This window comes from Suncus etruscus, chromosome 1 (genome assembly GCF_024139225.1).
Source record: "Suncus etruscus isolate mSunEtr1 chromosome 1, mSunEtr1.pri.cur, whole genome shotgun sequence".
Lineage (NCBI taxonomy): Eukaryota > Metazoa > Chordata > Mammalia > Eulipotyphla > Soricidae > Suncus > Suncus etruscus.
Genome location: NC_064848.1, coordinates 189,474,303 through 189,487,401, shown reverse-complemented (window position 1 = coordinate 189,487,401; position 13,099 = coordinate 189,474,303). Strand labels below are relative to the sequence as shown.

At 44.9% G+C, this 13,099-nt stretch overlaps 1 protein-coding gene across 2 annotated transcripts in view; it reads left to right on the top strand.

Annotated features, from left to right (window-relative positions):
- Positions 1-6,926: 6,926 nt before the first annotated feature.
- The window catches only part of LOC126016963 (signal transducer and activator of transcription 5B), a 131,149-nt gene continuing 124,976 nt past the window's right edge, over positions 6,927-13,099 (top strand). For both annotated transcript variants that reach the window (XR_007498648.1, XM_049779077.1), the window contains exons 1-2: positions 6,927-7,060; positions 11,143-11,299. Coding sequence is in view for 1 of the 2 variants with exons in the window: in XM_049779077.1 (XP_049635034.1) it covers positions 6,933-7,060; positions 11,143-11,299 (285 nt within the window). In the remaining variant the exon portion in view is untranslated. The remainder of the gene's footprint in view (positions 7,061-11,142; positions 11,300-13,099) is intronic.

Genomic DNA, 13,099 nt, shown 5'->3' with positions numbered 1-13,099 from the left:
GGGGGGACCATATGGGACGCTGGGGGATCGAACCTCGGTCTTTCCTTGGCTAGCGCTTGCAAGGTAGACACCTTACCTCTAGCGCCACCTCTCCGGCATAAGCAGTTATTTTTATAAAGAATAGATACATTAAATGACAGTAAATAGCAGTAATGATAAATCTGGAGAGTGGGTGATAACTAATTAATGTTTACATCCATTTCTTAATCTTATTCCTGAAATTTTATGTTTATTAGCTAAACCAAACTGTTGCTAGTACTGTACTCATTCATTAGTGGGTGCCAGAGATGTCCTTGGAAGGAAATGCTTCTGTAAGATTAAGGTTGATGGACTGGAGAGATAATATAGAAATGAGATAGGACAAGGTTACACACAAGTGATTCTGGTTCAAATCCCTGCCACTGGATCCAGAACTATAGCAACGAAGGCAGGGTGCTTGCCTTGTATGTGGCCTACTTAGGTGTTAATTTCTGAACCCCCCATATGGCCCTTTAGGTCCCACCAGGATTGATCCCTGAGCACAGAGTCTGGAGTAACTCCTGAGCATTGCCAGGTATGACCAAAAGCAAAACAAAGACAAATCAAACCCCCACCACCATGCCCCATCCCCACCCCACATAGATCCCCTGAGCACTGCCAGGTGTGGCCCAAGAACTCAAAATGAAAAAAAAAAAAGAGAGAAAATTTAAGGTTGAAGAGTGAGAAAAATATTGAGAGAAGCACTCACTAAGGAGCTAACAGCATTGTTAGTTATTACAAAATGGTTTTCTTGTTTTATTTATTTATTTATTTATTTATTTATTTATTTAATTTTCTGGTTTTTGGGCCACACCTGCTGACACTCCTGATCTGCTGCTGACACTCCTGATCTGCACTCAAATATCATTCCTGGCTTGGGAGACCATATGGGACACCGGGGATTGAACCCAGATTTATCCTGTGTCAGACACAGAAAGGTGTAAGTCTATCTTTTTGTTTTGGTGTCACACTCAGCAGTGCTCATAGGTTACTCTTGCCTCTGCACTAAGAAATCTTTCCAGGGGCCGGGTAGGTGGCGCTGGAGGTAAGGTGTCTGCCTTGCAAGCGCTAGCCAAGGAAGGACCGCGGTTCGATCCCCCGGCGTCCCATATGGTCCCCCCAAGCCAGGGGCGATTTCTGAGCACATAGCCAGGAGTAACCCCTGAGCGTCAAATGGGTGTGGCCCAAAAACCAAAAAAAAAAAAAAAAAAGAAATCTTTCCTGACAGGCTTGGGGGACCATATAGGATGTCAGGTATCAAACCTGGTTCGGCCTCATGCAAGGCAAATGCCCTACCTGCTATGTTATCCTTCTGGCCCCAAGAGGTGTAAGTCATTTTGGTTTGGTTTTGGTTTGGGGCCACATCCGGCAGCACTCCTAGCAGTGCACTCATATTGTGGAAGGATTAGGGAACCATATGGAATGCCAGGGATTTTACCCAGTATGGCCGAGTACAAGGCAAACGCCTTACTGTGCTGTCACTCCAGCCTCTGCAAGACTTTTATAGACCTCTCCTAGAGTGATTTTGCCATTAACTTTTCTAAGCTTAAGAACTCTAACTCCATTTTAGAGATGTTGGTCCAAGCATGGGATAGGATGGCATGGCAGTGGTGGGAATGGAAATCAGGAGCCATAAAGTGCTTTCAGTTGTTACACATGAATCCAACATAGCAAATACTGGCATACATTTAACGGGTTCAGGGTACCATGTGGGAAGCCCATAATAGAACTCAGGTTGGCTGTGTGCAAGGCAAGCACCCTACCCACAGTTCTATTATTCCGGCCTCAGTTTCATTTGTTTTTCAAAAGGAAAGCATCTGAGTGAAAGGTAGGCTGAGTGCTGGAGGAAGCTTATCAAGCTGAGTACATGCTTTGCACATACTTTGACTGATATACTGATACTTCCAGGAACAATCCCTGAGCACAGCTTAAAGTTGTTCCTGAGTACCACCAGGTAAGGCTCCCAAACAAACAAATGAAAAGATAGTTGTTGGGGCCAGAGTGATATCCAGTGATATCCAGCAGTAGGGCATTTGCCTTGCACGCAGTCAACCCAGGATGATCCCAGGTTCAATCTCTGGCATCCCATATGGTTTCCTGAGTGGGGGAAGTAGTTGTTGAGACAAAATTATTCCTACTTACAGTCTACTTACATAATTTATTTATACTCATGGTCATTCACCCCCGCTCCTTCCTTCCCTTTCTTTCATGTTTTTGTGCCTTACCAGCAGTACTCAGGACTTAGTCCTGACTCTCCACTCAGGAATCACTCATGGCATGCTTTTGAGACCATCTGGGGAGCCAGGCCTGATTGGCCACATGCAAGACAAGCACCCTACCCTATGTACTATTGCTCTGGCCCTTTTTTTGTTTTGTTTTTGCTTCTCTTGGGCTACGTCTGTAATAGTCCTCAGGGTTTACTCCTGGCTATGAGCTCTGGAGTCATGCTTGCCGAGTTCAGAGGACCATACAGGGATTAAACCTGGTAATCAAGCATCACTGTACAGTCTGTCTATCCCCTGAGAACTTTTGTCTATTTTTACTTGGGGCCATACTTGCTAATATTTGTGAACTATTCCCTGTACTGTGCTCAGCAGTGCTTGAGGGACCATGTAGCATGGGAGTTGAACCAAGATCTCCTGCATGCAAAGCCTGTGCTCCAGCCATTGATTTGAAAGCCTTTTACTTAATTAAATTGTTTATTTATTTAGGGTTGGGGCCATACCCAGCAGCGCTCAGGGGTTACTCCTGGCTTTGCACTCATGAATTACTCCTGGCAGTGCTTGGAGGATTATAGGGAGTGTTGGGGATTAAATCTCTGTCTAGCCATGACTTGGAATCTTTTTTAAACAGGTACATGAGGGTTTACCTTATTTGGGAGTCCTAGGATATATCCAGATATTTAAGGTTGGTGAGGATCCCTTACATTTTTTGAAAGAGCAGAGTTCTGCACTCAAGGCTGTGTAAAGTTGTTTGTTTTTGAGTACAACACTAAACTCTCTAACCTTAAATAACGATTTTGAGTCTATCTGCTATTCATCCCTTTATCTCTTATCCCAGAAACATGCTTTAATATCTGTCATAACTTCTCAAAATATCAGGCTGTGAGTCGTTTGATTATAATGTGGGATCACTTCTGGGAATCTACTTTCCAGCCAAATTTTTCTTCTAGTAAACTCTCAGCCATTTCTTCTAATAATTCTGATTTCAATACCAAAAACAAACAAAAAAACAAAAACAAAAAAATCAACCTAATAAAGTCATGCACCACTCAAATGTGTTATAATATTGCACAAGTCGAAAATAGATAACTGGCACCTACCCCACGCCTCATTGTTGGCTAACTGACTTATTCCATAAATAGCTCTGTGTTACCCGATCAGACAACTACAGCTAACAGAAAAGTGATTTTGGTTTCCTAACACATGCATGGTTTTTGGTCTTTGGCAAATTTAAGGTCCAACTCATGAGCCCTAACAGTAACCTGATTCTTGGGACCATCGTGCAAATCAGGGACCTGCTTGTTTCTGTGGGATTCAGACGAGTCCAGCTATGTTCCACTGTGAGGACCAGTTTTTTGGAGCAGGGTTTCATGCTGTTGTCCCTGGGTGCATAAGAAAGGAATGTTGCTGCCACCTAGTTGGTCCCAGAGACTCCCTGCTGAATGAGATGTCTTAGGTGTGTCTAAGAAGGCTTCAGTGTCATTTCATAAAACACTGAAAAACATGTTACAATATTGGAATATAATGGTTCTCACTTTTGCTTGTTTTGTTTTTTGGACCACAACTGGCAATACTCAGGAATCACTACTGGCAGTGCTCAGGGGACCCTCTGGAGTGCTGGAAGTCAAACCCTGGTAGGCCCTGTGCAAGTACCCTGGCTCTAATGATTCTTATTTCTTTTTTGTTTTTGTTTTTGTTTTTGGGTCACACCCGGCAGCACTCAGGGGCTACTCCTGGCTTCACGCTCAGAAATCACTCCTGACAGGCTCTGGGGACCATATGTGATGCCGAGATTCAAACCGATGACCTTCTGCATAAAAGGCAAATGCCTTACCTCCATGCTATCTTTCGGCCCCATGATTCTTATTTCTACCTCTTGGGTGGAATCTAATTTTTATCTGAAATATTCTTAAATATGATGGAGGTTGTTCATAAATTTCTTAGCACTAACTCAAAAGACGTGGACCTTGGTATATTTTCCAACTGAATCTCTGCCTTTTGTGTGCTTAGATCATTGCTGCTTAGGTCACTGGTGATAATGCATAAATTTCTGTTAGATATTTTTACTTTTCTTCTATGCAATTTTTTTTCCTTTGGCACCACACCCGGCATTGCTCAGGGCTTATTCCTGGCTCTGCACTCAGGAGTCACTCCTGGCTGTGCCCACAGGATCCAACCCAGGTTGGTCAGCCTTGTGAAAAGCAAACACTCTGTCCACTGTCCTATCTCTCTAGCCTAATAGACTTTTTTTTTAAACTTGTTTTCAATTTGATGTTTTCACTTTTTTTTTTTTTTTTTTATGTTTTCACTCTTAAGAAATACTATGAGGGGGGGCGGAGAGATAGCATGGAGGTAAGGCGTTTGCCTTTCATGTAGGAGGTCATTGGTTCAAATCCCAGCGTCCCATATGGTCCCCCGTGCCTGCCAGGAGCAATTTCTGAGCGTGGAGCCAGGAAAAACTGCCGGGTATGACCCAAAAACCACAGAAAAAAAGGGGCCCGGAGAGATAGCACAGTGGTGTTTGCCTTGCAAGCAGCCGATCCAGGATCAAAGGTGGTTGGTTTGAATCCCAGTGTCCCATATGGTCCCCCATGCCTGCCAGGAGCTATTTCTGAGCAGACAGCCAGGAGTAACCCCTGAGCACCCCGCACCCCCTGAGCACCAAAAAAAAAAAATACTATGAGGGGACCAGACAGCACACAGCGGGTAAGGCATTTGCCTTGCATGTGGATGACCCAGGTTCTATCCTCAGCATCTCATATGGTTCCCTGAGCCTACAGGAGTAATTTCTGAACACAGAGGCAGGAGAGTAACCCCTGAGCACCACCAGATGTGGCTTCAGAACCAAACAAACAAAAGAAATACTATTAGTGGGTTTAGAGCACTCTGGTGGGCAGAAGAAATAAATAAAACAAACCCGAAGTGGCTCTGGATAACATTTTCAAGAAACAATCAAGGCAAGCAGATAACTCAAATGACCCAAGCACATAATTTACATGTAGAGAAGGGGCCGGTGAGGTGGTGCTAGAGGTAAGGTGTCTGCCTTGCAAGCACTAACCAAGGAAGGTCCGCAGTTCGATCCCCCGGCGTCCCATATGGTCCCCCCAAGCCAGGGGCAATTTCTGAGTGCTTAGCCAGGAGTAACCCCTGAGCATCAAACGGGTGTGGCCCGAAAAACCAAAAAAAAAAAAAAATTTACATGTAGAGGCCTAGATCTTGTCCCTGATACCTTAGAATCTCCTAAGAACCTGAGCATTACCAGGTGTAGCTCAGAAACCTACCCCACCTTCAAGCTGTTAGCAGGTTGTTTATAGGGGATCTGGGAGGCACATTCTGTGGTGCTCAGAGACTATTCTTGGAGTCTGTGTTTAGGTACATACTGAGTAGTAGGAACCTTGCACATTGTTGGGATCAAACCCAGGGCCCCATTCATGCAAGGCAAGCACTCCACCACTAAGTCAGGCCTCCTGCCACCATTCTGTATGTCTACATTTTCCTTTTTTTGTTTTTGTTTTTGGGCCACACCCGGTGATGCTCAAGAGTTACCCCTGGCTATGTGCTCAGAAATCGCTCCTGGCTTGGGGGACATTTGGGATGTTGGGGGATCGAACCATGGTCCATCCTAAGCTAGTGTGCGCAAGGCCTTAACGCCCTGTGCCACTGCTCCAGCCCCCTCTGTATGTCTACATTTTGAAAACACTTTGAAACTAAATTTAAGATTAGGTATATTAATCTTTTTTTTTTTTTTTTTTTTTTTTTGGTTTTTGGTTTTTGGGCCACACCTGGCATTGCTCAGGGATTACTCCTGGCTGTCTGCTCAGAAATAGCTCCTGGCAGGCACAGGGGACCATATGGGACGCCGGGATTCGAACCAACCACCTTAGGTCCTGGATCGGCTGCTTGCAAGGCAAACGCCACTGTGCTATCTCTCTGGCCCCATATTAATCTTTTTCTGAGACCTACAACCACCAGCTATGGCCCAAAAAAGATAAGGAAAAAATAAAGGGATTTTCAAATGAGGAATGGGGATTTGGGGATTTCAAAGGTAATAACAACAATGTTGTTTTTACAGTTGGTATATTGTATATGTATTTTGTTGCATCATTATTATACATAGTTCACTACTATTAAATAATATTTTATAAAAATATTTAAAAGAATATTAATCTTTTTAAAAACTGAAAACAACCTCAGGGCCGAAGAGACAGTACAGCAGGTAGGGTGCTTGCCTTGCATGCACCAGACCTGGGTTCAATCCTCAGCATTCCCATATGAGCCCTTCCAGCTCAATGATCCTGAAACTGAAACTTGAAGCAGAGAGCCACCCCTGAGGACAGCTGGGTGGAGCCCCAAGACAAAAATAAAAACAATATCAATCTTTCTGTGTACAAAAATGATGTTAAACATTACTTTCCTGTTTGGTGACAGTGTAGGTACCTGTAGTAGTTTTGAAAGGGGGCCGGAGAGATAGCATGGAGGTAGGGCGTTTGCCTTGCATGCAGAAGGACGGTGGTTCGAATCCCGGCATCCCATATGGTCCCCCGAGCCTGCCAGGAGAGATTTCTGAGCGTAGAGCCAGGAGGAACCCCTGAGCGTGGCTGGTGTGACCCAAAAACAAAAAAAAGAAAGAAAGGGGGCAGGGAAAGCACCCCCCCCCCAACACTCTCACTGTTATCGCACAGGCTGTGGACCATGGCCATGTGGATCCAGACGCAGCAGCTGACGGGCGATGCGCTGCTCCAGATGCAGGCGCTCTACGGCCAGCACTTTCCCATCGAGGTGCGCCACTACTTGTCCCAGTGGATCGAGAGCCAGGCATGGTAAGTGAAGTTTTCTCTGCAGCCTCTTCTGGAAAGCACAAGACCAAGAGTTGATTGGAAAGATGCCATGCTAGATAAGCCTTTAAATTGTTGTGTGCAGGGAAAATTGATGTAGCCCAGTAAAAGGTTGTTTACGCCCATCTCAGATTTAAGGGAGGTGGAATAATGCTTGAGATTTTTAAAAATAAGATTTATTCCCTTGAATAGTTCATTCTAATTCAAAGCATGAAAGTGTTCCTGCCAATTAAAATATATATATATATATATATATATATATATATACCTGGGGCCAGAGAGATAGCATGGAGGTAAGGCGTTTGCCTTTTATGCAGAAGGTCATCAGTTCAAATCCCGGCGTCCCATATGGTCCCCCATGCCTGCCAGGAGCAATTTCTGAGCAGAGCCAGGAAAAATCCCTGAGCAATGCTGGGTGTGACCCAAAAACCACAAAAAAGTAAAAAAAAAAAAAATATATATATATATATATATATATATATAACTAAAAAGACCAAAAAAAAAAAAAGAAAAAATATATACTTGGAGGTCAGAGCGATAGCACAGCAGTAGAGCGTTTACCTTGCATGCAGCAGGTCCAGGACAGACCTTGGTTCGATCCCTGACATCCCATATGATCCCCCGAGCCAGGAGCGATTTCTGAGTGCATAGCCAGGAGTAACCCCTGAGCATCACCGTGTGTAGCCCCCCCCAAAAAACAGAAAACAATCATAAAACCCATATATGTGTGTATGTATGTATATATGTATATGTATATATATACATACATACACACATATACATACTTGGGGCTAGAAAAATAGTAGGTACAGCATTTACCTTGCATGCAGCCCACCCTGGTTCTATCCTTGGCACCCCGTATGGTCCCTCGAGCCTGCCAGGAGTGATTCCCCTAAGTACAGAGCCGAGAAGTAAGCCAAAAGCAGACTCAATACATAGGTCGTCAGGTCCATCTGAAGAATTACACCCCTTGGGCCAGGAAGGTGGCGCTAGAGGTAAGGTGTCTGCCTTGCAAGCGCTAGCATAGGACGGACCACGGTTCGATCCCCCGGTGTCCCATATGGTTCCCCCAAGCCAGGGGCGATTTGTGAGCGCATAGCCAGGAGTAACCCCTGAGTGTCATATGGGTGTGGCCCAAAAACCAAAAAAAAAGAATTACAGCCCTTGTTCCCAATGAATTCCATGGGCTAAATACAGCATGCACATGAGTATATTTTAATGAAGCGTATGACTTTTAAAATTGAACTGCAGAGACATTGGCTATCTTTAATTTCTCTGTATTTTACATATATGCCTAACCAACCAATAAAAGTGTGCCAAACCAAAAGATATTAATGATTAGACTCAGTGGCCGAGTTAACAAGCACTCTTACTTTTTTTGTTTTCCAGATGACCATTGATATACTCACAGGGAACTGTTTTTAAGTCAGTTTTGTGTGCCTCAGTACAGCAGACTAGCAGCACAGCTTTGTAATCAGCATGAATGCCCAGTGCGGGCGGGGTGGTTGGCCCCACATTCCACAGAGGCCCCGGCCCCTCTCAAACAGAGCTCAGAGAAATGGGGCCTTTTGCTGCTTTTGGGGAGCATACCCCCCCCCAAACCATTCTGCCTCAGGATAATTGAGTTGCGTGTTAGCAGATTTCTGTAGAGAAACTAGAGAGCACCAAAGGCAAGCAATTTTCTAGGCAATTAAAATAAATCTCAGCCTCATGTAATTAAGGGAAGAAGAGAAGGGGAAAAAACGGCTAAATAAGAGTCCTCCAGTTGTACCTTGGTGCCTTTCATTTCCTTCTCATTTTCTTCGATGCTCTAGTGATTGGGGGAGTCAGAAAAACAAGCGTAGGAAGCTTCTGGTGATTTCAGATTCCAGGTAGATTTCTCGTGTTGCTATCCTCCTGAACAGATGTTTACAGATTTATGTGGTATTAAGAAATAACTGAATTTTATTTGTGTCTAGTCTAAGAAAGTTGGGGAGGGGGCTGAGCATTGTTTTGTTTGTTTTAGCAGAGAATCAAACTTTTCAGGCATAAGAACTGGTACTTGATTTTCATCAGTTTTGCTCAGAGACCAAATCTTCCCTAAAGCGAGGTCTTCAGATGAGAAGCAGTAAATTTGTCCATCGCCTCATCTACAGTGCTGCCTTCATGTTTTCCAGGCTTTTTTGTTTTTTTTTTTTTGTTGTTTTGTTTTTGGGCCACACCCGGTAACGCTCAGGGGTTACTCCTGGCTATGCGCTCAGAAGTCGCTCCTGGCTTGGGGGACCATATGGGGCGCCGGGGGATCGAACCGCGGTCCGTCTCCTAGGCTAGCGCAGGTAAGGCAGGCACCTTACCTCCAGCGCCACCACCCGGCCCCAAATCAACATATCTTCCTTCTCCAGGTCGTTTTTTTTTTTTTGTTTTTTTTTTTTGGTTTTTGGGCCACACCCGGCGGTGCTCAGAGGTCACTCCTGGCTGTCTGCTCAGAAATAGCTCCTGGCAGGCACAGGGGACCATATGGGACACCGGGATTTGAACCAACCACCTTTGGTCCTGGATCGGCTGCTTGCAAGGCAAACACCACTGTGCTATCTCTCCAGGCCCCGTTTTCCAGGCTTTTATCCAGTGCAGATAATGTTTACTACATAGCGTACGCATGCGCGCGCAACACACACACACACACACACACACACACAATTGTGGCTTTCTCGATTTGAGTATATTCCGTAAATACACTTGGTCAGTGTTTTGGTCCACCTTTTTGTGCTCTGAAAACAGTTGCCAGCTGACTTCAGGGCCTTGGCGATGGCCAAGCCCTCTAGCTTCCATCCTGTTGCTTATTGGCCTTCAGACTAGGGCAGCAGTGATCGAATGTTATTTCAATCGAACAGCTGTTTGGTTTCTTCAGTGAGCAGTTAAGTAACTTCCCACAGCCCTGCTGCAGTTGTTGCCAAATTGCTTAAGGGAAGAGGGCTGAAAGCGGAGGGAGGGGAAGGAGGAAGGAAGGGAGTGAGGGGAAAAGGGAAGAAAGGGAGGAGAGAGAGGGAGACTGACCTATCCTATCCCGACATCAATTCAGTGTCTGCTCTGCTGGTTGTTGTTATTCACGGGAAGAGTTAACATTGCCAGACCCACAACTAGTGTGTTATGAATGTCTGGTTTCTGTAAATACTCGTAGGCATCTTGTTTCCAGAACTTCTTAGAACTAGCTGTAAAGGTGGTTTCATGGCGCTGAGAACTGCTCCGTGGGGGGTAGAAAGTTCAGTTCAGCAGTACTTCCCTTGTGTGAGGCTCTGGGTTCAATTTCCAGCACCATCAAAACACACACACACACACACACACACACACACAAACACCAAATAACACACACATACAATTTCCAGCACCATCAAAACACACACACACACACACACACCAAATAACACACACACACAATTTCCAGCACCATCAAAACACACACACATACACAAAGACAAAGACAAACACCAAATAACTAAAATAAGCAACACTTCTTGGGGTTGGAAGACACATACAGAACATTGAGGTTTTGTTTTTTGTTTTTTTTTTCTTTTTTGAAGAGTTGCCTATACATACAATGAGTACCAGGGGGCTCTGTGGTGCCAGGGACTGAATCCCCAGCTCCTGCGGACACAGCAGGCCCTGTCAGCCACCCTCCACCATGTGGAGCACTCTTAACCTTGTGCCCTGACACTGAGCAGGTAACTATAAATAGGAAACTATCACAGCTCCTACTAAGCTGTAGAGTACAGGAAGCACTTTTCCTTTTCCCTTCTTTCCTCAAAGCTGATAGAGGTCCAGGCTTCAAAACGGAGGAGGAAAGATAAAGGACAATTTTTGAGAAAAGGCAGTTTAAAAATATACTTTCTATCACTATATGTGACAGGAAACTATATGTGTAGCGTAGATCCCGATTCCTGTAATGAAGCAGATTTGGGTGGTTCCCGAAAACTTGCAGTGAGCATTTTCTTGCCCCCATAGCCAAAAGGAGACGCACTGTGTTGAGGCTGCATTTTTACAGGCTCATGTGCATGTCTGTATACATATGTTATGTAATTTTTTCCCCCTAGGGACTCAATAGATCTTGATAATCCACAGGAGAATATTAAGGCTACCCAGCTCCTGGAGGGCCTGGTCCAGGAGCTACAGAAGAAGGCAGAGCACCAGGTGGGGGAAGATGGGTTCTTGCTGAAGATCAAGCTGGGCCACTATGCCACACAAATGCAGGTGGGTGTGGGCTATAGGGGGTTGGGGGGGGGCTGCTCCTCCTGCTCTTCCCTGGGAGGGAGGGAGGGGCTCGATGTCCTGCTGTGCATTCTGCAGAGTTGCTCTTTGTCTTCAACAGTGTTTAACAGGAATGATGTGTCTGAAGTTCCTACTGTTGCATTGGTAGCTTTATCCTTACATTTTATTTGAAAAGAATCTCAGATACACACACAGTTGCAAGTTGGATACAAAGAATCCTACTTAGGCGTAACTCAACTGTCAATACCACATGCTTTCTGCAAGGGGAGAGGAAGGGATCAGCAAGGGAATGAGGAGTCTCTCTGCACTATGTATTTATTCTCCATCACCTCAACTCACATCACCTCAGAGGTCGCCACACCAGCCTTCCCTTTGTCTCCAGTCTTTACTAAGACTCTGATATTCCCTGACATATTTGCAGTGTAGTCACCAACTGCAGTGAGTTCAGCATGGACAGAGCCCATATTTAGGGAGTCTTGTTTTGACCTGTTACTTGTGCTGTCAGCTGACCAAATAAGACCTTTTCTTTTTTTTTTTTTTTTTTTTTAGTTTTTGGGCCACAGTCGGTGGCACCCAGAGGTTACTCCTGGCCCTGTGTTCAGAAATCTCTCCTGGCAGGCTCTGGGGACCATATGGGAAACTGGGAGTTGAACTGGGTTCATCCTAGGGTCAGCTGCATGCAAGACAAATGCCCTACCACTGTGCCTATCTCTCCAGCCCTCTGTCTAGTAAGACCTTTATTCCCTTCAGTGCAGGGTCACACACTGATTCTCATTGTCATGACTGATTGCCTCACTATGAAACTATTTCTCAGGGCCAGAAAGACTGTACAGGGAATAAGGCACTTGCCTTGCACAAAGCCAACTCCAGCACATGCGTACTGAGTTTACTCAGTACATGCAGGCATGAGTATGCACTTGCACACACAGAGAGCCATTTCTCAGCCTTTCTTTCTCTTCCATTTATATTAACAATATCAAATACCTTTCTCCAAATCAAACATGAAAACTTGGGTGCCTGGGCCGGAGATATAGTACAGTGGGTAGAGCACTTGCCTTGCACAATAGCTGGCTCAGGTTTTATCCCCAGCATCCCATATGGTCTCCGAAGCAGCACTGCCACTTCCTGAGTGTAGAGTGAGGAGGAACCCCTGAGCATTGCCAAGTGTGCCCCCTTCCAAAAATCCTTGAGTACCTTTTGTTTGTTTGTTTATTGGGGAGCCAAAATTTCTATTGTTTTATTATTTTGAGACTATACCCAAAGGTGCTCAGGAGTTTACCCCTGGCTCTACTCTCAGGGGTTATTCCTGAAGATGCTAGAAAACCATATGGTGCCAGGGACAGAATCATTTTCAACTACCTTAAGACAAGCACCTTAATTACTGTTCTATTTGCGTCCATAATTTTAGATTATTAAAACTATTATTTTAGGAGATAAATTTAATTTTATTTGAGGTTTTTATGATGTTTCCCTATAAACTGAGGACATACATGTCCAGAGGAGAGGAAGTTTTTTTTTGTAGTGCTGGGAATTGAATCCAGAGTCTCATACATGTAAGGCCAGTGTTTCACTGCTGGGTTCCATCCCTGGCCCAATTTAGACTGATAAGTGTAAGGAAGTGGTGCTGTGTCCTTCTGGGGATATCACATCTGACCAGAGAGCATCCTTTTGCTTCTCATCAGCAACAGTGAACTCTGCTGGCTGGTCAGGGTGACACCATTTCCCCAGGGATATGACCTTTCTGAAATTTACTGGTCCCCGAGCCGGACCTATGGTGCAGTG